The 25,506-nt window shown below is 41.1% G+C and overlaps 1 gene segment (V, D, J or C); it reads right to left on the reverse strand.

Annotated features, from left to right (window-relative positions):
* Positions 1-235: 235 nt before the first annotated feature.
* LOC140456963 (Ig heavy chain C region-like) lies at positions 236-18,041 on the reverse strand. The segment is given in 5 exon segments: positions 236-661; positions 1,108-1,416; positions 3,350-3,655; positions 6,767-7,072; positions 17,959-18,041. Coding segments are annotated over 5 exon segments (1,332 nt in total).
* Between the last annotated feature and the right edge of the window lie 7,465 nt (positions 18,042-25,506).

Below are 25,506 nucleotides of genomic sequence, written 5' to 3' on the forward strand. Positions count from 1 at the left end.
GTCACAGAGGGATTTAGGATGGATAAGGTATTTGGCAGAATCCTGCAATGAGTGAGCTTTACTCTGTCTCTGACCCAGGGTGTATCTGAGCAGAGAACATTAACTGCACAAGACACTCGTCCTAGACCTGTTAATAATCCACTTTAACTACACAGATGGAATGGAAGTCAGGGTGGGAAACAATTAATTCAGTATTTAACTCACAACTGGAGGAAAAAAAAAACACTTCTAATACTTCTGTTGAATTATTAAATGCAACTTTGAGATTTTTATTGACATGAATTAACAGTGTCCATCAGTGCAAGCGAAATGTTTACAAAACTTGGTTTACCGCTGGATTTATCGACTGTTCTGTTGATGATCTTCAGTGGAATTGCTTCATGTCCCACCACACAGGAGTAAGAAGCACCGCTGGCCCACTCCTCCGCTGTAATGGATAACAGGCTGTACATGAAGAAGGAGATGTTGTCACTCTCCGCCATCACCTCGGTGTTCTTGTAGTTACTGGGATTCACCGGCTTGTCATTGTTTGTCCACTTGACGAAGATCTCTCGGGGAGAGAAACCTCTCACTAAACAGTTAAGGGAGAGAAACCTCTGAGCGGAGATTTCTTCTGTTGGTGGCAGGAGGACCGACACAGTTGGCTCCAGCGGATTAATCACTGCAGAATATTTGAGACAAATATAAATCAACCAAAAAATCCTGAACCAATATCACAATTTCACTAAATATTAAAATATGCCATGTTTAATTTGGGATTTATTCACTTCAGTTTACTAAAGGAGCAGAATGGTACACATTCTGTCCAGTAAAAAAAGTCGAGTTTAATGTGAAAGTTGCCTCCATGTTTCCAGCCCACAACAAGGACATTCTGTCCAACTGTCATTGCTGATGGTGACGTCACAACCCAGGCTTCTTCCCACTTTATCTGAGTGAATCAGAATACAATATCCTTTGGTCCATCTTTTTCTTAATCAGCTACCTAGCTATCCTGCCTTCAGATGCATCATTAATCCTCCCAATGGTGTTTGTTCATTACCAATCAAAGCCTGACATTGATGTAACTGGATCTGGATTACACATGGGATCCTTTGTGTTTAATCTCACCTTTCTCCTTGTGGATGGAGTCTCTCCGCGGAGTCGGTAGATTCTGATGGTACACCACACATTCAAAAGTAACGCCACTCATCCAGGCTTCAGTAGAAATGTCTAATTTGCTGATCACACTGTCGGGATTCTGTCCAGGCTGGTCAGCAATCTCTGTTTTCAGAGGCTTCTTTTCTTGTTTCCAGGTCACGTTGACTCCAGAAGGAAAATTGGACACAACGCAGGTTAACGTCACCGTCGCCTCCAGTAAGACTTGTTCTACTGGCGGTGGGAGGATTTTAACGGTGTTAGGGTGGCACTCGGTATCTTCTATGAAACAAAAATCAAAGTCAATGAAAAATGCCCCTTTATGATACAAACAGCCAATCTTCAGATTACTTCTTCGCAGGGTGAATACACCACCTTCAAAATGGCAACTCCAACTATTGCTGAAACGATGCTTACTGTTGTTGATGTATTTTGATTTGTGAAAGCATTTGTGATTACCTATAACATACCCTGTGTAATTACTCCTAAAGAACACTGGCTTTGTAACAAGTGAAACCTGAAAAATAAAATAATCGAAGATACCATCATGTAACCCATGGAATTACCTTTCTTTCAGAGTCTGTCTCTCACTTAACACCATCTATTAATACTTGTGACAAGAGTAATCTCAATATAATGAGTTCATTTCCATGTTCATAATCCTTCGGTGCAAATGCTGCTGGTCATGCTGACTGCCAAATCACATCCTACATTTGAGACAAATTATAATAAATAATAATTATTCTCTTTGCAGAGTTCTAAAGTGTTACAGGAGCGGTGAACAGCCATGTAAATTCTGTTCCTTATATTTAACTTGATCCAAAATACTTTGCGTTATTGGTGTGATGTCATTCTCTAATTTATGTCATTGTTCCTCGTGAGCTGTGTTTGGAGTAGATCAGAAAACAAGACATTGAGTACAGCATTGGATATCGAGAAGGACACCCATCTCCTTAAGTCTTTCCCTCCATTCAGTTTGTTCGTAACTGGTCTGTACTTTCACTTTATTTACTAAGGTGCGTTTTTTAATTTCTTCATAGAGCAGGGGAGAAAAAAACAAACAAAAGCGTCTTAAATTAATCTACAAACGCGATGGAAATGTCTAATTTTATAGACATCCACTACTCACTGTGTAAACATCGCCACCCCAAACCAGGCTAAATCAGCCTGTCTCGAGTTCCTAGTTCATTCATCCCTATTGGACTGTTCTTACCAGAATTTATTCTCCTGCCTCATCCACTAATTACAGAGACCATCTTAAAGAAGCTCAGTGAGATCACGTTTATCCCAGTTGATGTAATACCCACTTGGTCTGGGGTCTGATCCCATAAATGAAGTTAAAGAGCTCAGTACCAGATAAAAAATCAATGTCGTACAATGTCCAAGGCCAACAGGTCATTCCTGAGCAGGGAATGAAGCATTGAACGCATTTTGATTTATTTTCAAGTAAGGGTCACTGCATATTTTAACCACGTCTTTTTGAGACCACAACATCATACGATAGAGGATCAGAATAAGGCTGTACGGCCAATCCAGAGTTTAGATCAGAATGATGCTGGAAAAGCACAGCAGGTCAGGCAGCATCCGACGAGCAGGAAAATCGACGTTTCGGGCTACAGCCATTCTACTGTCTTCTCTAAACAAGAGCCGATCTATCTCTGGCTTGAATACACACAATGGCCTGGCCTCCACAGCCCTCTGCAGCAACAAGTTCCACAGCCTCATCACCCTCTGGCTGAAGACATTTCTTCCCACATCTCAGTTCTAAACGGTGCCCCTTTGGCCCTGAGACTGTGCCCTTGGGTCCTAGTCTGGCCGACCAGTCAAAACATCTATTCCACGTTCACTCGACCTCAGTCTCTCAGTATTTTCTATGTTTCAATCAGATATCTCTCCAATATCCCCCCTCTTCCCCCAAACTTATCCCTGAAGTGGCCCTCTGAACGCCTCTCCCAGCGTGGTCAGGCAATAAACTATTTAACAAAGCTCACTGTCTATATATCTATCTTCAACAGAGAGGAAACATGCTTTTCTGACTTGCCAAAATGTTGAGACATGAGCGATGCTAATGTAACACTCAAACTGAAATGCGATACGTGGCATGTTGGGAAACGAGAAGCTCTACCGTACTGTCTACTACGCCTGATAAATGAGCATGTTTCATTCACATCAGAGTTTAGAATGATTTGTAGCTCTCTCAGTGTGTGTCTCTTACCCTGGAGTGCGGTGATGTTTTTACTTTGAATGTTCTCTCCATGAGTGACCTGGCAGGTATAGACTGCGCTGTTGAACCATTCACCATAAGGGACCATCAGCCGACTCGTCACCGAGAAGTTCCCGTCTGCCTCACACACGGGAGACGTGAAGAAGCCAGAATCCAAGGGTCGGCCGTTTTTCAACCAACTCACGGAGATTGACTTCGGATGGAAATCGATGATTGAACAGACAACGGTTGCAAACTTGCTGCTTGCGATTTCTTCACTGGAGCTCACAGTTAGGAGAAGAGTTGGTGGGAGAATACCTAGATCATTAGGACACACATCGCATAAATTATCTGACGAATTTCAGAACAAATACAATCAGTTCTCATATATCAAGGTTTTTTGTGGTTAATGGATACAAGAATCATAATTATGCAGAGTGCTGGAGAAGCTGGGATCCACACAGAAAGATCAGCAGGACAATGTGAAAAGCTAAAGTTATAGGACACAGCAAGGGAGTCAAGGAGGCATAGAAACTATAGGCCGGTAACATCAAAAGGGAGATAGCAATGTTGGATGGTATTCGTTTTAATGACAGAGTCTGATGAACAAGGCAGACAAATTACTGGCATAAATGAGGAAATGATGTGGTTGCTATCACAGAGACATACTGAGAGCCAGGCAGGAGTGGCTATTCAACATTCCAGGATTTAGTGCCTTCAGGCAAGACAGGGAAAGATGGAAAAGGATGAGGGCTGGGGGTGTACAGTGCAGAATGTTGCTTCTGTCGCAATTCTGACAAGAGTATTTTAGGCTGTAACGAGAAATGAAACCATGGATACCTCCTCGAACAAAGGCAAATGGACAGTACTTCAAAACCAAAATACAGCAAACATAACTACTGGGAGAGCAGGATAGACCTTACTATAGGTCCAAAAGAGCAAGTGAACATACATGGGCAAATTTCAGAGAAATGTAAATTAAATAGGGGAATGAGAAAAGAGGTTTTTAACTTCCTCAGCATAGGCTTGGATATCATTTTGTCAAAACTTTAGAGGGAGCAGAATTCTGAAAATGCCCCAGGAGAATATTTTAACAAAATATGTGTTTAATACTGAGAATTGTAATCCAGAACTTGCAAGAGAAGGGTGAATCTGGACTTAACTTTAGGGAATGAAGTCGACTCAGTGGGTAAAACCTCAATGGTGGAGCACTTTGCAGACAGTGATCGTAAATCAGTTGGATTTCAGATTGTACTGCAAAGGAATAGAAATTGGCCCAAAGTTCTGAAAAAGGGAAGGACAATTTTAGTAAGATCAGGTAATGACTTGACCAGAGTGGACTGGAAGCTGACACTTATTGGTAAATCTGAGTCAGAGCAGTGTGACACATTTAAGAGAGAGATAAGAAAATCACAGGGAGGACATTTCCCAGGAAGCCACTGAGTGGGACCAAGAATGCAGTGGTCTCTGGACACCAAAGGGCATGGAGGGGGAGATAAAGAGAAACAAGGGAGGCTTCCGGTCTATACTGAAATCTCAAAACAATAGGAATTAGTATGGAGTACAGAACGTGCAAGGGGGAGTTTGAAAGACAGAGGAATTAGAAGAGCAAAAGGGACCATGAGAAAATAATAGCAGTCAAAATAAAGAAAAATATTTTTAAAAGTTACGTGCTCATTCATAATAAAAGAATTATTCAGGAAACAGTAATGCTCATTAAGTGTATTATTGGAGTGGAGCCGGAGGATTAGGTTGTGGTCAAAACGAACGTGTTGTGCCAGTGTTCACTAGTAAGAGGGACAATGTGGGGACAGAAAACATGGAGGGGTGTTGTGATGTAGTTTTCAGAAATTAGGACACATGACGTGATGTTCTGTGTTGTCTTGCTGAATGAAAAGTGGTTATATTTCCAGGGCAGATGAAAAGTATACCGAGCTGTTGAGCGATGCAAAGGATGAAACAGTTGGGTCGCTGACAATAATTTAGAATTCCTGTCTGGCCACAGCAGTTGTGCCAAGTGAGTGTAGATCAGCCAACGCTGCACTGTCATGCAGGACGAAGGAAGGTATAAATAATGAAAACACAGATCTGTCAAGCTCATCTCAGTGGTAGGGAAACTATTGAGAAGAGAAATTAGTCTTCATTTGGAAGATAAATCAACAATTTTCAGCACGGTTTTATTGAGAGGAAGTCATGTGTAAGACTTTGATAGTAGTTTTCAGAGAGATAACTCGATGTCCAGATGATAGAAATAATCAGAGCCAATGGGATCGGAGTTAATTTGACAGATTGGATCGAGAACTGGCTGAGTGGTGGGAGCAGGGGATAATAGTCATCGGGTGTCTGCGTGACTGGAAATCTATGTCTCCTGGTGCTCTGTAGGGATTGGTTTGATTTCCTTGTTATTTCTCTTACATACTAATGATTAAGACTCAAATTTAGGAGGATTAACCAGTGAATTCACAGATGAAATGAAAACTGTCATGTTGGTAAGTCATGAGCATAATGGCTTTAGATTGCAGGAGGATATAAAAGGGTTGGTTGTATGTGAAGAGAAGTTGCAAATGGAAATTATTCTGCATTAATGTAAGGTGATGTAATTCGGCAGAAGAATCTGTGAGGTATGACGTTTTGAATGGTGGATCCCTGGAAAAGCCTGAGGATCTTTGGTGCATGTACCCATCGATCCCCTATAGTACTGTGTCGTCTGGATAAAGAGGCTAAGAAGGTGAGAGGATATTTGCTTTTATGAGCCGAGACATTGACAATGAAGAGTGGGGAGATGATACTGGAACTTAATAGAACACTGGTTAGGCCATACTGAAGCGTTGTATGCATGTTATCGAAGGAATGTGATTACACTGAAGGCAGTATTGATGAGATTTGCCAGGATCTTGCCTGGGTTGGAGGGCTTTAGTTATGAAACTAGTTTAGATAGACAGGGGTTTTCCTTGGAGCAGAGGAGAATTAGGGAGAAGATTATCATGATGTCTAGAATTATTTTAGGCATAGACAGGGTAAACTGGATGAAACCTTTCCCCTTGATGGATTGATCAATGCCTCAGGGGCACAGGGTGAAGGTAAGGCCAGGAGCTTCCAAGTGGATCTCAGGGGAAAACAAAATCAAACAGAGGGTGGTGTTAGCCTGGAGCTCAGCACCTATAAGTCATGTAGAGACTGAGCCCCTCATAATAGGTATGAAGTATTGCGATGCATCCTTGCAAGGGCAAGTCACACAAGGCAATGGATCAGCTGCTGGCACATGAGACTGGAATAGTTAGGTGGCTGTTATTGATAGGCATGAACTGGATGGATCAAAGGGCCTTTTTCCTGTGCTGTATAAGGTGATTCTGTGAAAACGGTTATAAATAATGCCTTCATCATATTAATCCCAGATGCTCTGTTTATCTCAGTTCCCACAACAAATACCTGAACATGGCATTTCCTTGCTCTTGTGTGACCCGCTGTGTTGAACCTCACAGTAGATTTTGCTGGGGCAATCTGCCGCTGACTCGGGCAGGGTTAACTGGCTGCTCAGGGTGTAGGTTCCCTTCTTGTTTCTCACTGATGGGTAAGTCTTAAATCCAGTCGTGATTAGCTCCCCACCTTTCTTCCAGGTTACCTTGGTGACGTCAGGGGAATAGTCCATCGCCAAACAACCAAAGGTCGCAGAACCGGTGTCGTGCTCCTGACAGGAGGAGACCAGGCCATAAAGCGTGGGGGGAGATGGTGTCTCTACAATAGAATGACCAATTGAGCAAGTTAGTTTCTGTTCATTTAACCTTATCAGTTACTCAAATGTATCCTCAGCTGTAAACGTTTGCCAGTATGCTCCCACTGCGTCTACAGCATAACTGGAGTTTATTTTTGTTTCCTACCAGTTGCTGATCATGATCATTGGTTCCTTCTTTAGAAACATGCCCTCGACCTTGACCATTGCCATATATTTTAGGAAGAAGAACATCCTGATCCCACCCCAGTAACTTTGAAGATCTCACCAACTGACACTTTCACTGGATTGCTGTGAAGAGCAAACAAGTTTCACAAAATACAAACCAAGGAAATGCAGAATCATCGAAATTCTACACTGTATGCAAACAGGCCATTTGGCCCAACAAGTCCACACCCACGCTCTGAAAAGTAACCCATCCAGACCTATTCCCCTATCCTATTACTCTACAGTTAACCCTGACTAATGCACCGAACCTCCCAATCACTGAAAACAACATTTGTAATTCCCCCAGCTTGCACATCTTTGGACTGTGGGAGGAAACGCACACAGACATGGGGAGAAAGTGCCAACTCCACGCAGTCACCCGAGGCTGGAATGGAACCCGAGTCCCTAGCACTGTGAGGCAGCAGCGCTAACCACGGAACCAGCGTGCTGCCCCACTAGGTACCGTGCTGCTGGAAATACCCAACCGCTGGCAGTACCCCCGGAGAGAAATCAGAGTGAATCATAGAACATTTTACATTACAGTGCAATACAGGCCCTTCGGCCCTCGATGTTGCACCACCCTGTCATACTAATCTGAAGCCCATCCCACCTACATTATTCCATGTACGTCTGTATGCCTACGTAAAAACAATGACTACAGATGCTGGAAATCCGATTCTGGATTAGTGGTGCTGGAAGAGCACAGCAGTTCAGGCAGCATCCAAGCCTGTCCAATGATGACTTAATCTTGGCGAATCTACTACCGTTGCAGGCAAAGCATTCCATTCCCTTACTACTCAATGAGTAAAGATACTACCTCTGACATCTGTCTTATACCTATCTCCCCTCACTTTAAAGTTGTGTCCCCTCGTGTTTGCCGTCCCCATACTTGGAAATCAGGTCCAGTGAGCCTTCCTCACTTATCAATGCAAGGCAGAATGTTCTCTCTGGGAGGAAGGTCACTGCAGCAGCAGCACAGGCAGGAGCTGAGCACTGGGACTGGGAGGAGGGCTGTCACAGCTGAACTCATGTCAATTGTCTGGAAGTTGAAACAAATAATTTACAATTATCTGAATTCTGGAGGCCTCTGAAAAATGGAGGACCATTAAGGTTCAGAGACTTTGGAGTGTTACAGCTGAGTATTTACGTAAATATGATTTGAAAAATGAACTGGAAATGTTTAACTTTAATAACTATCAAATTGACACGCATTTCACCACCAAACCTCATCTTTCAGACTAACCACTGCACTTACTCTGTCTAGACCTAAATTTCCACTCACATTGACAAACCCTACCCATTCATGCCCGAACACACAACCCCTATCACACAAAACACATCCAAGGCAATCCATATTGGTAGTATAGCTGAGAAGAGAGATCTCGGTGTCCATGTACATAGATCCCTAAAAGTTGCCAGCCAGTTTGATAAGAGTTATTTAGAAGGCATACTTTCTGTTGGCTTTCATCGATAGAGGGACTGAGTTTCAGAACCACGAGGTTAGGCTGCAGCTGTACAAAACTCTGGTGTAGCCGCACGTGGGAGTATTGTGTACTGTTCTGGTCACCACATTGTAGAGAGAATGTGGAAGCTTTGGAAGAGTTCAGAGGTGGTTTACCGGGATGTTGTTTGGTATGGCGGGAAGGTTTAATGAGGAAAGGATGACGGTCTTGAGGCTGTTTTTGTTTGAGAGAAGAAGGTTGAGAGGTGACTTAATTGAGACATAAAAGATAAACAGAGGGTGGACAGTGAAAGTCTTTTTCCTTGAATAGTGATGGTTAGCAGGAGAGGACATAGATGATAGATGTCAGAGGTTGTTTCTTGACTCAGAGAGGAGTAGGGGCATGGAGCGCACTGCCTGCAACAATAGTACACTCGCCAACTTTAAGGGCATTTCAAAGGTCATTGGATAAATATATGGATGAAAATGGAATAGTGTAGGACAGATAGGCTTCAGATTGGTTCCACAGGTCAGCACAACAGCACAAGGGCCTGTACTGCACTGTAATGTTCTATATTCTATATTCCAGATGGACATATGATCTCAATTCCTTTCACTCATTTACACTCCTGCCGCCCTGCACCTGGCCCATGGTGAATCTGGCCCTGACTGGACCTGGCACCATCATTTTCACAACCTCTGACAAAAGCCCACGACCCAAGACATGACCTCAGCCCTTGATCACTGACCTCTCATCTTACCCAAGTCAACCTGTGCACATTGCATCCTACCTCCTTTCTCATCTGTGCTTTACAACTTACCATTTTGCCAGACTCCGAGCTTTGCATTTTGACAACACGTCCACCTGTCACTTCATTACAGTGACCTTCCACCCTGAAACATCCTGGCACTCTGCCCACCTCTACACTAACCAGCCTGGCATCCTGCCCACCTCTCCATAAACCTGTCTGGCAAAGACAGACCTCCTGCATTTCAGCTCCAACTACCCCTCACCTACCAAGCACAATTCGAACAAATTATCCTGTGACCATTACCATTCACCTTGATGCCACAGAGTGCATGCAAGCTTACCCAGCAGCCAGCCAACACCTCACAGCCTACCAGCCCAAACTCTCCCACATGCCCAATCTCGCCCCTCACTTGCTCACCACCTTCCAACTTTGAGCCTACTCCACCATAAAGTCAGTGAGTCATAAAGTCGTTCAGCACAGAAACAGTTCCTTTGGTCCAGCTCATCCATGCTGACCAGAGTTCCCAAATTAAACTAATTCCACTTCCCTGCCTTTGGCCCATATCCATCCAGACCTATCCTGTTCCTGTAGCTGTTCAAATGTCTTCTAAAAGTTGGACCTATCTCTGCATTTACCACTTCCACTGGCAGTTCATTCCAATGTTTTGGACAGTTACAACATGAAGCCCTAACTCCTGCACTTAGTGCTCTGACCAATGAAGGTACATGTGCAAAACACCTTCAACACACTACGTACTTGAGACAACGCTTTCAAGAATCTATGAGTCTGAACCCTCAGGTTCCTCAGGGTTCAACATCACTATCCAGTGCCCTACCATTAACTCTGTAAGACTTTATGAGTCTGGACCCTCAAGGCCCTGTGTTTAAACATCACTATCCAATGCCCTACCATTAACTCTGTAAGTTGTGACCTGATTTATCTTCTCAAAAAGCAACACGTCGTACTCATTTAAATTAAACTCCATCTGCCACTCCTCAGCCCGTTGGCCCAGCTGATCAAGATCTCATTGTACGTTTAGATAACTTTCACTGCCAATTATACCACCAGTGTTGGCATTACATGCAAACTTACAAACCTACAAACCATGTCCCATTCAATGTTTTCATGGCTTTCAACCAAAATTGTAGCCTGTTTCCCTTTCTCCCTCATATCTGTAGCACTTTTTTAAAGATTGAAGGAATCTATCTCCTTATTGAAATAATTTAATGTTTTGTCCTCAATCAATTTCTGTGGTGGAGAATTCCAAAGGTTCACCATTCTTTTGCTGAATAGTAAACAATCAGGTTCAATGTTATCGAGTGTTGGGAAGATTGGTGAGCAGCAAGATTAATGATGATCCCATGAATGGAATAGCCTTCTCGAGGGGCCAAGGTGCCTTCTTCAGCTTCCACTTTGCATGCTGTCATGTCCCTTCGGCAGCATGTTCCAAAACTGTGACCCTTGAGGATAAGGGCGCACATGTATGTAAATACTTCTCCTGAAAGCTTTCCTCCAAATCAGACTTCAACTTGACTCTCAACTATTTCCCTGCCCGTTTCCTCTTCCTCAATCACAGCCATGGGACTCACTTCCTACCAGCGCTGTGAATGTGCTAATACCACACTAACTTCAGCAATTCACATAGACTGATGACAACTGGTTTCTCAAGGCGATATAAAAAGTCTGACACTTCCACACCGGTCTAGAGATTCAAACAACCACTGGAAGAATTGTAAATTATTTGAGGCACTTGTGTGTCTTCACAAGATGACATGGTTTCCTTTTGTGTGATTTGACTGTGTTTTCACTGAAGGAACAGAGCTATTTCTTAATCATATAATAAGAATCAAGCATCCCTCATTTTTAGCAAGGCAATCACACATTATATTTCTTTATTCCAGGGAAGTATAGTGTTAAATTAATGAAATATGATGATTGGGATGTTTCAGTTGGAAATAGTCAGAGATTTAAAGTTTACTTCCATGAGCAATTAATTCCAGCCTCATTGTTTCACAGTACTCACAGGAATGTCTTTCAGAAATTGTGTCTCCCTTTGTTTACTGAATCAGTAAATCTGGGATAGTTTTTGCTTGTTAATCAAAGGTGTTAAAGAGTTTTAGCCAAAGGGAGACCTGCGGATTTCGCTCACAGATGCTCCATGATCGAAGTAAGTGGTGGAACAGCTTGAGGGGCTGAGTGCCCTCCTCTTGCTCCTACCTTCCTATCATTGTGTCATTCATTAAGCTAGCACTGGCGGTGAACACTTTTTAATAAAATATTTCAACAAATTAATTGTTTCACACATGCTTTCAAAAAAATTCTGTTGATTATTTGGAACGAGACAATTGACATTCTCTATTTGAGTGATCAAAATAACTTCCACCCAATTACAGCAGCCACTGCACTCTGGAGTGGGTTGTTACTTCATAATAAATTCTTGTGAAATTCCAGCTCGAGATCAGGGCGCTCAAATTCAATGATTCTCTGATATTTAATATCTCTGAACATTCGCAATTTGTTCAAATGCATCTTTTCTCTGAAGAACGTATTTAATCGAACAGAACTTTTTTCAATGAAACAACAAACTTTAAATGCTAGATAACCAAAATAAAAGACAGAAATTTCTGAAGAAACTCAGCAGGTCGAGCAGCTCCTGTGGAGAGAAGGCAAGGTTAACCTTTCGCATCCAGAGACCCCCTCTTCACCAAATTGTTTTCATGTTTTTGGCACAAGAGCTCACACCTGTTGAGATAAACAGTGATTACGTTGGCTTGACTCCTGTTGGAAAAAGGATTCTTAGCAGAGGTACTGGATGGTCGGAGATAGCGATTGAAGACCAACTGAAAAGCTATCTCCATCTGCTGCAAGTGTTGGATTCAGCGGAACTCCCACCGTACTGAACAATCAAATTCAGCTACAGCACTGGTTTAATATAAAGGTGAGCACTTACTCCATTAACACCATCTAGCGAAGCCCTAACGCTTGTGAACACATATTGATCTGGAAAAAGCTGCTAACTGCCAAAATTCTGTTTAATATCTAAGAGACACATGTCAGGACAGCGATTGAATAGATTTCACTGGCCTCTGTGAGTGGAATTCCAACAAACACCCAAACATCTCAATCTGCTTTCTTGCACTGAGGTAACCTGAGAAGAGATGGTGTTACATACCTCTCTAACAGGTTGTAAGTGAACACATACTGGATTAGTGGTGCTGGAAGAGCACAGCAGTTCAGGCAGCATCCAACGAGCAGCGAAATCAACGTTTCGGGCAAAAGCCCTTCATCAGGAATAAAGGCAGTGAGCCTGAAGCATGGAGAGATAAGCTAGAGGAGGGTGGGGGTGGGGAGAGAGTAGCATAGAGTACAATGGGTGAGTGGGGGAGGAGATGAAGGTGATAGGTCAAGGAGGAGAGGGTGGAGTGCATAGGTGGAAAAGAAGATAGGCAGGTCGGACAAGTCAAGGAGACAGTAACTGAGCTGGAAGTTTGAAACTAGGATGAGGTGGGAGAAGGGGAAATGAGGAAGCTGTTGAAGTCCACATTGATGCCCTGGGGTTGAAGTGTTCCGAGGCGGAAGATGAGGTGTTCTTCCTCCAGGCGTCGGGTGGTGAGGGAGCGGCGGTGAAGGAGGCCCAGGACCTCCATGTCATCGGCAGAGTGGGAGGGGGAGTTGAAATGTTGGGCCACGGGGCGGTTTGGTTGATTGGTGGGGGTGTCTCGGAGATGTTCCCTAAAGCGCTCTGCTAGGAGGCGTCCAGTCTCCCCAATGTAGAGGAGACCACATCGGGAGCAACGGATACAATAAATGAAATTGGTGGATGTGCAGGTGAAACTTTGATGGATGTGGAAGGCTCCTTTAGGGCCTTGGATAGAGGTGAGGGAGGAGGTGTGGGCACAGGTTTTACAGTTCCTGCGGTGGCAGGGGAAGGTGCCAGGATGGGAGGGTGGGTCGTAGGGGTGTGTGGACCTCATACAGGCCACCTGGCACAGAATCAGGAACACTACTACAACAACACAACAGACCTGAACACAATGAGCTCGACACTATCACAGAGAACACAGCCCACCTGTTTTGACATTACATAAACCATGTTAGTTATTAACACCTTCCAACAACCAGGAATTGTTCCAGAATGTTTGTACAATGAAAGTAACAGTTCAACATTTATCCAAGAATACTTTGAAAGCAGCTCCGAATTGTTCAAACTCTATGGGAACTACAGAGGAATAAAACTAGGAATTGAATTGCCATCAATTCACTGTCACTGGATTCCAACCTCGAACTCCCTTCCTCTTTCCCCTGTGAATGTTGCTGCACCAGATGGTCTACTTAGTCTGAAAAAGATTAAAATGTTTTGAAGTGTAATATGACCGTTGCCAGTGACATTAAAAGCTGATAATAGGTTTTCAAATAATAAGATGCAAAAAAATTCTGATTCTACATTGTGCCACGAAACATGTCCTGCATAACTGAGGCACAAAGAAAGTATACAGCATATTTCCATCTGCCTCGCTCAATCAAATATCTCTTGTTGCCAACAACCAATTTCAAAACTCTTGCTATCTGCCTTTTGTTCCTGAAACGTTCGTTCTGATTGGAACGACTTAGTCAGGGCTCTCAATTCTGGGGCACCTAATCGAATATTGTATTTCTGGCCGATAAAAATGGTTTTGAAGCGAGAGATGAAATTGAACTGTCTGAGATTCAGGGATCCGAATTGGACAATTTACAAATGGTCAGGACCGTTGACAAGTTAGTCAGAGATAGCACTGAAACAAACTGTACAACAGACTTCATCCTAGAGGATACATTGCTCAACTCCTCACGTCAAATATATTCACTGTACTTGAACATTCATCAGAGGAACTAACCAGTGGATTAATGTGAACGAGAATGTGTTCACAATGAACATAAATAACCACTGAGTTAATAAACTTAATAAGTCATTGTATTGAATAAAATGATTGAGGTGGGAAATATCGCCAATTAAAGCACAGATCCAGAGGCAATGGATTATTCTCTAAATTATTTTTACATATTCTTAAAACGTTCCTTGAACTGGGGAGATTTTGCATGCACTGCATAAAGTCAATACTGCATTCCAGTGTGGAAAGTATTTCTGTTGAAGGAATCAGTGCAAGATCATTTTCTTGTTTACTGCTTTTAATGAACGAAAATGTTTAAAAAGGTATGAATTGAAAACATGCTTCTGTCTGGAGTTGCCCGCTTTAACAGATGTCTAAGTAAATGTGGGCACTGCTGCCTCACAGATCCAGTTACCCAGGCTCGGTTCCAGCCTTGGGTGACTGCCTATGTGGAGTTTACACAATCTCCCCTGTGTCTGTGTGGATTTCCTCCCACAATCCAAAGATGTGCATGTCAAGTGAACTGGTCATGCTATATTGTCCATAGTGTTAGGTGCATTAGTCAGGGGTAAATATAGGGTAGGGGAATGGGTCTGGGTGGGTTACTCTTCAGACGGTCGGTGTGGACTTGTTGGGCTAAATGGCCCGATACATACTGCAGGAAATCTAATCTAAACGATTGTCACACTTAACAAATGTGAACAGATTCCTTCGGATCGCTACATTGCAATAAATCGGTCAAGTATCTTCATTAAAATAAATATTACTCTACTTTCAGTGACTGAATAAACAATGTGCTCCGTTATCCTCTCGTTCATGTCTTCTGCAAATTTGTGAACTCTGCATATGTCTGAACACATCGATGTAAAATGAATTCTCTGCGTATGCAGCAAGTACTCCCATGGTTTTAAGAGTAGAGTTCCTACAGTATGGAAACAGGCCATTTGGCCCAACAATTCCACACTGACCCTCTGAACAGTAAGTAGCCCAACCAGACCCATTCCCCATAATTTATATTTACCCCTGACTAATGCACTCTAACCTAGACATTCCTGAACACTATGGCTGTGCTAAATTGCACAAATCACCTGACCTGCGCATCTTTTGGACTGTGGTAGGAAACGAGAGAGCTCGAAGGAAACCCACGCAGACACAGGGAGAATGTGCAAACCCGACACAGGCAGTCACCAGAGGGTGGAATCGAATTTGGGATCCTGGCGCTGTGAGGTAGCAGTGCCAACCACTGAGCCACCATGCTGCCCTGCGAGTTCATGAGTGAATTATTTTAATTAATCCAAAATTTGTCCTTGGTCACATAATTCACTATAGCCGTTGTTTCCGAAAGAATGACTCTTCAGTTGATTTTTTTTGTAAAATGTAACTATTTATTTAAAATGCACAGATTGGGAACACATAAAGCACTGTGCAGATTAAATAATTCAGTTAATGTTTTATTTTTATCCTGCAAATCCAGTTTAATCAGGGACATAACAATGAATTAACTCAACTTACGTATGAAACTGATCAAAGCAGTGAAACTGATCTGATCTTCATAGAAGTGTGCAGAATTTCCAAATGGTCTTTGTCAATGATCTTTTTCAGTCAGAAAAATATGTATGTAGTGTACAGCGGAATTGAAAGGTGTTTCTTGATCAATTATAACACAGTCATGGCATTTTTGCTCAAGAGCAAGAACTATTAGAACATTAGACTTTTGAAATGCTGTTTATATTTCTCTATGACTTGTAAACTGTTTAAAGACAGACCTTGTGATTGAACTAGAGAGTGGAGTTCTGAATTTGGATTGGAAAGCATGGATTAGATTAATCCTTAATTATTACTTTTAAGTAAAAATGGCGCCCGAAGGTATCTGTTTTCCCTTCATTTCTAAAACCTTTGCGATTTGCCTTTCACTTAATAATAGGCTTTATGAAATTTCAACTCGCATGCTGATTGCATTGAATGATGAACCTGAAGCGGTTCACTGTCACCAACCGTGTTAACATTGCAAAAAAATGTAGAAACCAGAAACGGTTTCCCAAATATAACACACTTAATGTTACCCAAGCACAGTCCTTCCTCAACAGATGAACGATCACCAGATCACAACATGGTGTGTTTGCAGCAGAACTGGCTCTGCAAACATTTTCAACAGAACCAAGAACATGATGTAACCTCACACAAAAAAAAAACAAATTGAAGCCTAACAAAGCTGCTCAGAATCAAGCAAACTAATGATTAAATTGAATAGAAATAACAAGTCATAACAGCAACCTTGTTTGTGAGGGGACTTAACACTTAAAGCTGTAACGTTTCTGGCAACAGTTTATTTCCAACCTGCACACCCTTCTTGATCATGACAATCCTGTGCAGCACACAGTAGAGCGGTTGAAGGCATATATTGATTAATCACTTCATGGTCAAAACAAAATTACTGAATGGACAAATATTATCGCATTATAATTTTAAGTTAGTTTCAATTACATAATCTCTTCAATTCTGCAGTTTCAGATTTTAGTCCCAAATTTTATTTTGAATGAGGCTACTCAAAACAAAATTCAGTTAGTTTACAATTAGAAATGAGTTCTTTTTTTAAAAATTCAATGCATTAAAAACTTATTTTTTTCATTTCTCACACTTCTGGGTTTCTGCCTTAAGTTGGTTTTCAGACCGTTACAAATGGATGTAATGTTTCAATCAAGCAGAGAAAAATGTGTCATATAAGTTGAACCATTGCAGAAATAATTCATGAAAAATAATAGATCTTCACAAATATTGGTAATGAACAGTAATCAAGAGAGACAATCTCCTCACCAGAAAGAAAACACCAATTACAGAAAGCATGAAAACGCTGATCAATTCCACAAATTGAATAAGAATTCAATCAACTCAATTCAACAGAATCAAGGAAAATAAAATCAGAATCCAATCAACTCAAAACAACAGATTTGAATGAAACATAATCAGAATCCAACCAATTCACTTCAACAGAATCAAATAAAACAATTTCAAATACCAATCAACACACTTCAACAAAACCAAGTAAAAACAAAGCCAAAATCCAATGAACACAATTCAACAGAATCAAGTAAAACAACTCAGAATCTAATCAACAAATTGCACAATAGCACCGCAAGAAAATTTTATGACAGTTTCTAACCTGCTTGTCATCAACAAAATAAGTGAGAAAATATAATCATGGTAAGAACATATATTCAAGAAATGAATAATGATATTTTAGCATATTTTAATCATGTTTGGTAATATCTCAAACATCTTTGAATTCTTAGCGTTTGTTGTTGACAATAAAACTCACAGTCAGGGTGTCACTGACATTAAACATTATTTATAGCTGACTGTTTAAGAGACATTAGTGTTTCAAGTAACCCAGCCACATAGAATGCCTATCTGATCAAAATAAAAGAGATACACGGAACAACTGACGCCATCATCACCATTTTAGCTATTTGCTGAGCCTTAACTGAAGTGTATAATCAGTCTGAACAAAAATCAATCCGAACCAAACCAAACTCAGCACAGAATCTGAGTTTCATTTACTTCAGAAATTAGTCACATGAATAGAAAGTTTTTAAAAAGATACTAAGAAAGTTCATAGTTCTTACCTGAAGTCACTGTCACCATGGTCCCTTGGCCCCAGTAATCAAGACCATCACAGTGTTACATTCTCTGGACTGGGTCGCACAATAACTAGCTCTGCATAAAACAATTCAAAAATTTACCATCATTTTAAATTTTCAGAACGACAGCCAAAATAAAGTCACAATAAATCTTCATCACATTATTGCGCTCGTGAATTCTGATCATTCTTGATAAATTTTAATAATGCTTTATACTTCACAGAGTAACACATGAGCTGATTCTCAAAATCATCAAATGGTGTATCGATAATTACCCAACACTTTTACAAATTAAATAGTGATACTGGCATTAAACCCCACAGAATTAATACTGCACTGCAAGTTAAGACGGTTTGTAGAAGTAATCACTGACTAGTTTCAAACAATGGAGGCTGAATAGGTTTTTGTATTGATCATAATTGCAGTGTCACTCCAGCTATATCACTGTGAGACACTTTGTGTCAAATACTATGACAGACTGTAAACTGTAAAATGCAGATAATTTCTTCACTTCCTGGAAAGCAGTGATTCAGACTCCTCTAAGAATGATTTGGTGCATTATTTCAGCTTTTACTCTTCATTGTATTTTGAAAGCTTGGAATACTTTTCCAGGTTTGGTCTGCATTTAACTTGACAATCAACACGAAGAAGGTAAAAAAAAATATACATTTGTACAAACTAGCACGACTGGATTGTGTTTAAATTGCATCTCACATTATTTCTCGCTCCTGCCATGGTAGAAATCACCAATTTGAGATAATCACTTGTCAGTGGTTATTGTATGAGGATGTCGCTGTGCACAACACTGTGACCCACTGTGGTAGTCTCTTGCACAGTAATAGATGGCGGTGTCTTCGATCTTCAGGTTCGCCATGTCCAACGCGAAAATGTTGTTTGAATTGTCTTTGGACGCAGTAAATCGATTCTTAATCGCTGGTGCATAGTTACTGTTGGATGAACTATAGTACCGAAGCAGCCACTCCAGACCCTGTCCGGGAACCTGTCGGACCCAGTGCATGCGGTTGCTACTAAGATCGAGGCCGCTAGTTTTACAGGTCAGTTTCAGGCTGCCTCCGGGACGGCCAGTCTCTGCCTCTGGCTGAGTCAAAACAACCTCCGACTGGACACCTTTAAAAAAGAAAACAAATAAACCATGAGCATAAATGCAGATTAAATGATGGCTGAGTCTTTTACATTCCTGCGGTAGACTAACATTGAGACAGTGACAAAGACAGACTTCAACAAAAAACACTCACATGATAAGAAAGTAAGGAATAAACTGAGAAAAATTGTCGACACAATCATTCTGATAACTTGTGGGAAGCGGTTCTGTCAAGATCTTTCTAAACAGAGCCGACCCAGGAGTGTTGAATTACGTTCTAGTGCCCAGGATTTATATGGCCATCGGAAAGGGCAGGCTTACAGCTTCCGCCTGTTGGTTTCCTGCTGGAGGCTCAGACTGGATCCTGGTCTCAGCTTGTACAGCCCGAACACATGGGATCATGTATTTACGAGGTTACGCTGAAACATGGACATATACACATCTTGGGATATTTATTTTGCTGAATAGCTTCTTTGGGAGTGTTTTTATTTAAATGGTGGAAGTAAAATTGAGTAGCTTCAGGTCTGTTTCACATGATAGTTGCAAGTATATTGTTTTAAAAAAAAACAAATTCATTCGGATGTTAGCTCCCTTTATTTCTACATTCATTCACAAGCAGATAAAACTAAAATCAAAGTTCAAACATAGAACATAGAACATAGAAGAATACAGCGCAGTACAGGCCCTTCAGCCCTCGATGTTGCGCCGATCAAAGCCCACCTAACCTACACTAACCCACTATCCTCCATATACCTATCCAATGCCCGCTTAAATACCCATAAAAAGGGAGAGTCCACTACTGCTACTGGCAGGGCATTCCATGAACTTACGACTCGCTGAGTGAAGAACCTACCCCTAACATCAGTCCTATATCTACCCCCCTTAATTTAAAGCTATGCCCCCTTGTAATAGCTGACTCCATACGTGGGAAAAGGTTCTCACTGTCAACCCTATCTAACCCCCTAATCATCTTGTACACCTCTATCAAATCACCCCTAAACCTTCTTTTCTCCAATGAAAACAACCCCAAGTGCCTCAGCCTTTCCTCATAGGATCTTCCTACCATACCAGGCAACATCCTGGTAAACTTCCTCTGCACCCGTTCCAGTGCCTCCACATCCTTCCTATAGTATGGCGACCAAAACTGCACACAATATTCCAGATGCGGCCGCACCAGAGTCTTATACAACTGCAGCATGACCTCAGGACTCCGGAACTCAATTCCTCTACCAATAAAAGCCAGTACGCCATATGCCTTCTTCATTGCACTATTTACCTGGGTGGCAACTTTCAGAGATCTGTGTACATGGACACCAAGATCCCTCTGCTCTTCCACACTACCAAGTAGTCTACCATTAGCCCAGTAATCCATCTTTTTATTACTCTTACCAAAGTGAATCACTTCACACTTAGCTACCTTGAACTCCATTTGCCACCTTTCTGCCCAGCTCTGCAGCTTCTCTATATCCCGCTGTAAACTGCCATATCCTTCCTCACTGTCTACAACTCCTCCGACTTTCGTATCATCCGCAAACTTGCTCACCCAACCTTCTAACCCTTCCTCCAGGTCATTTATAAAAATGACAAACAGCAATGGTCCCAAAACAGATCCTTGCGGAACACCGCTAGTGACGGCACTCCAAGATGAACCTTTGCCATCAACTACTACCCTCTGTCTTCTTCCAGAGAGCCAATTCCTAATCCAAACCTCCAACTCACCCTCAATGCCATATCTCTGTATTTTCTGCAGTAGCCTACCATGGGGGACCTTATCAAACGCCTTACTAAAATCCATATATACCACATCTACCGCTTTCCCCTCATCTACCTCCTTAGTCACCTTCTCAAAGAATTCAATAAGGTTTGTGAGGCACGACCTGCCCTTCACAAAACCATGCTGACTATCCTTGATCACATCATTCTTATCCAGATGTGCATAAATCCTATCCCTTACAATTCTCTCTAAGACTTTGCCCACAACAGAAGTGAGACTCACTGGCCTATAGTTACTAGGATTATCCCTACTCCCCTTCTTGAACAAGGGAACCACGTTTGCTAGCCTCCAGTCCTCTGGCACTACTCCTGTGGACAAAGAGGACACAAAAATCAAGGCCAATGGCTCTGCAATCTCCTCCCTTGCTTCCCAGAGAATCCTAGGATAAATGCCATCAGGCCCAGGGGACTTATCTATTTTCACCCTTGCCAGAATTTCCAACACCTCTTCTCTACATATCTCAAAGCCATCCATTCTACTTATTCGTGCCTCAGTATTCATATCGACAACAATGTCCTGTTCCTGAGTGAATACTGACGAAAAGTATTCATTCAGCGCCTCCCCAATCTCTTCAGCCTCCACACGCAACTTCCCATTACTATCCTTGATTGGACCTATTCCTTCCCTAGTCATTCTTTTATTCCTAACATACCTAACATATTACCAGCTAGTAAAACAATTGAGCTTGTTTTCCCAGGACACTGCCAGTCTCTGTCCCACTACAAAATAACATGTAATTCATACGAAACATTTCAAAATTCAATTTCGACAACTGAACACAGAGCTTGTCTAAAGTGATTATATTTAGAATATTCAATTACAAGTTAACTCCCTTTAATTCTACATTCCACCACAAGCAGATAAAGCTAAAAGGAACTTCAATAATATTATTAACCAACAAAATTAGTGACTTTATTTTTGCTGTCAAAGTCTCTCTCACTTTACAAAATAACATACCATTTCTAATCTGCGTTTCTAAATTCAGTTTAGGCAACCTAATATGGAGCATGTCTAAAGTGATTATGTTCAGAATGTGAGTGTGTGTCACTAAATAGTTTGGACTCGGAGATTAGAAGCACCTCCTTACATTGCAGAATGTCTCTCCCTGCATCTTTTTTTTCAAATTGCTCCGACCCTAAAATGCATAGTAAAGGGAAGCTGTGTGCTGAGAAACAAAAAAAAAATTAGTTGGCAGGGATACATAACACCTAGGTAAACTTTTGAAAGAACATCTAATGAACTAGAACAGGACAGTCCATACGTCCATATCTAACAGTCTGGGTACATCAGGAATGTTTGGTTAAATTAGAGAGTATTACAATAATCATTACCACGGATGTAGGTTATAAACAGTACATGTCTCTACTCACTGATAGCTCTGACAGGGGCAGATAACTCATAAAAATCAGTAAAAATTCGCTGTTACACTCAGTTTTAATGAAATGCATGAATCCGAGAATGGTGGAACAAGTGATGTGAGTTTGTACCAATTCAAGTTTGCAAATTTATTTTGAGATGATAACAAATGTTACTGCAATGTGGGATTTTGGATCCATTAACTTCATATTCAGGAGCTTTAAAGATTCTCAGTAAACAGGCTGAACTAACCAGAACGTCACTGCATTCAATGTCCTGTTTTCTGACAGTCACACAGTGAATGCTGTATTTAGTGACTTTCCTTTTTAATGAAGAAATGCCAAGTGAAATGTATCCATTGTGAGTAAATGGGAAAATATCGTTTGTTTGGTAGGATTTTACTTTAGTTGATTCATTTTCCCTTTAATAGGCCAGATACAATAGTTGGCAGCAATTAAACTGACTGCAGAAAAGGTCCTTGAGTTCCCAGTTTCATTTACTGGAAGCAGGTGGAGTTTCTGCAGTGGATCAAAGATATTTTGTCTCACTGTTGACCAGTTGGTGGAAAGCAAACTGCAAACCATAACCACCGCCTCCTCAGAAACAAATCGACTCAGCAACAATGCTGGAGGAAAGTTTATTTTTCAGTTATGTAACTTGGAGAACTAGTCACTCCTCTCATTGAAGGAAATATTCGCAGAGTCTCAGACACAACCTTAACATCAACAGTTCATTCTAGGATCACTACAGCACTGTTTAATATTGAGAAAAATTGATAAATAGTCAGAGTCATGTAGTGATACAGCATGGTTACAGACTCTTCGGTCCAACCAGTCCATGCCAGTCATAATCCCAAACTAAACTAATCCCACCTGTGTGTACTTGGCCCATATCCTTCCAAACATTTGATATTCATTTACTTATCCAAATGTCTTCTAAAGGTTGTAAGATCATCCCACACAAAAACCATTCTCTGTGTAAAAAGTTGTCTCTGATATGTTTTTTTAAATTTTTCTCCTCTCATTGTAAAAACATGTTCCCTATTGTTGAAATCCCACACCATAGGGAAAATTCGCCAATGTCTTAGTCAAAAATTGAAAACAATTCCAGCTCCAAACACTTACAAAATATCACTATGTATCTTCCTCGAGTCCATCAAAAGATTGTCCCTTTTGATCAATGATTTGTAAAATTTACTCGTGTATCTACTGTGATAGACGTTTTCAAATAACTTCTTAAATGCAAATAGTACACATCAATCGGATTAAAGTAACATTTCGTGCACTACCCCACACACAAAAAAAAGAACTAGTTTGTTAACATGATTTGCTCTGAGGAAGTCTACGATGGATTCTTTTATCAAACAAAATCATTTCCACTGTTGTGAGCACTCGTCTATCTTCTGTGCAATGGTCTGAATTTTAAGTTGTGTCTGACTGCAGATGAAACTGGCTGATCTGGGTAAAAGTACAGTATGTACCTTTCACATTGTTAAGGTATATTGCTGACTTTAGTTGAATAAAGAGGTGTTGTCCCAGGCATGGTCTGGCACCATTAATTAGACCATTAATTTCCACATCACTAGCCAGATTATCAGGTGGAGTTTATTGATATGTGATATTTTTGAAACGAAAGCTTCGTACATTTCCAGTATGAATCATGTCAATTAGAGCCATTCACCTTTCCACTCATGGCTTGATAAACTTATATGAGGTCGCCCCCCCGAACTCTCACCCTCCAGTGATAAAGGTTCCAGTCTATCTGGATTTCCAATGATGGTTCTGTTCCCTCACATTCTGCTGTTTAAGATCCTCCTCCCACCCCAGGTCCACTGACAGTGTCCCTTGATACCAATTCAATGAAATGAAAGGAACTTGAAAGGAAAGCAATTTTCTTTGGCTTCAAACACCATCAAAAATAAATGTTTGTGTCATTGCTGATTTATGGGAGAATGCTGTGTACACAATATCTGCTGAAATACCTGCCATACCATCCTGAATCTGGTTCGCAGGTTCATCTGTTGCTCACAGACGCAACCAGACATCAGGGAACAATGAACATCGCGCACACCCAACCCTCCACCATTCCCCTCTGTACTTTGCACTTTGTGAAATCCGTGTTATCAATAATAATTTTTTAAAAAGTTTCTTTTTTAAACTTTCTTAATTCATTTTGCTGATCTTGGCTGAATAAAGGTATGTTGCTGTCAGCAACATGTCTGCATTTTGTTCATGTCAATTTACAATGATATTAAGTCAAGAATTGTCAAAATGTCCTGAGAAACAATGTTTAGAAATGGGCCTATTAGCTCCTCAGGGCTGTACCAACTGTTTGAATATTGATACAGTTCTGCCCCTACTTTTTCCCCATAAGCCAGGATTTACAGCATTGGAGATCATATCTATGTTGATAATGGATTAGACCCTACACAATGTTCCCGAATGTTTACAGTGCTATCACCTGCAGGGTTATGGACAACATGCTATAAATTGGGTGTTGGCTGGAAGGCTCTGCCTTCACGTGATACAGGTGCGATGGGCGAAGTGATCTCTCTCTGTCATGAAAACTTCCTACTACTCTAAATTCATCTTTCCTACTTTGTATCGTTCAGAGGCTCTTCATACCAGAAATATTCCAAGCATTCGTTTCAATGAGATCAATACATTCCACCTGATAGTCTGGCTCGAGATGTGGAAATTAATGGTCTAATTAATGGTGCCAGACAACATCACTTTATTCAACTAAAGTCAGCAATGTACATTCACAATGTGAAAGGCACAAACTGTACTTATACCCAGATCAGCCAGTGTCATCTGCAGTCAGACACAAAATTCAGACCATTGCACAGAAGATAGACAAGCCCTCACAACATTGGGAATGATTTTGTTTGATAAAACAGTCCATCATAGACTTGCTTAGAGCAACTCGTGAATATTGCTTGATTTCTTTTTGTGTGGGGTAACACATGAAATGTTACTGCATTCCGACTGATGGGAACCATTTGCACTTCAAGTTATTTGAAAACATCCTTCAAAACAGATATGTGAGTAAATTTTAGAAATCATTGATCAAAGGGACAATTTTTTTGGATTCAAGGAAGATCCATAGTGAGATTTTGTAAATGTTTGGAGCTGTGATTGCTTATATTTTTAACTAAGACATTGACATACAGTAGACAACATCACAATTTGCTGTAACATGAAATTCGCAACCACTGTGAACCTGGAAGGTGATGGTTCAGAATTTAACAATGACCTAACAAGGTTTGTGAGTGGATTGATTCTTGAGTGATTCTTGAAAT

This window comes from Chiloscyllium punctatum, chromosome 31 (assembly GCF_047496795.1).
Source record: "Chiloscyllium punctatum isolate Juve2018m chromosome 31, sChiPun1.3, whole genome shotgun sequence".
Taxonomy (NCBI): Eukaryota; Metazoa; Chordata; class Chondrichthyes; order Orectolobiformes; family Hemiscylliidae; genus Chiloscyllium; species Chiloscyllium punctatum.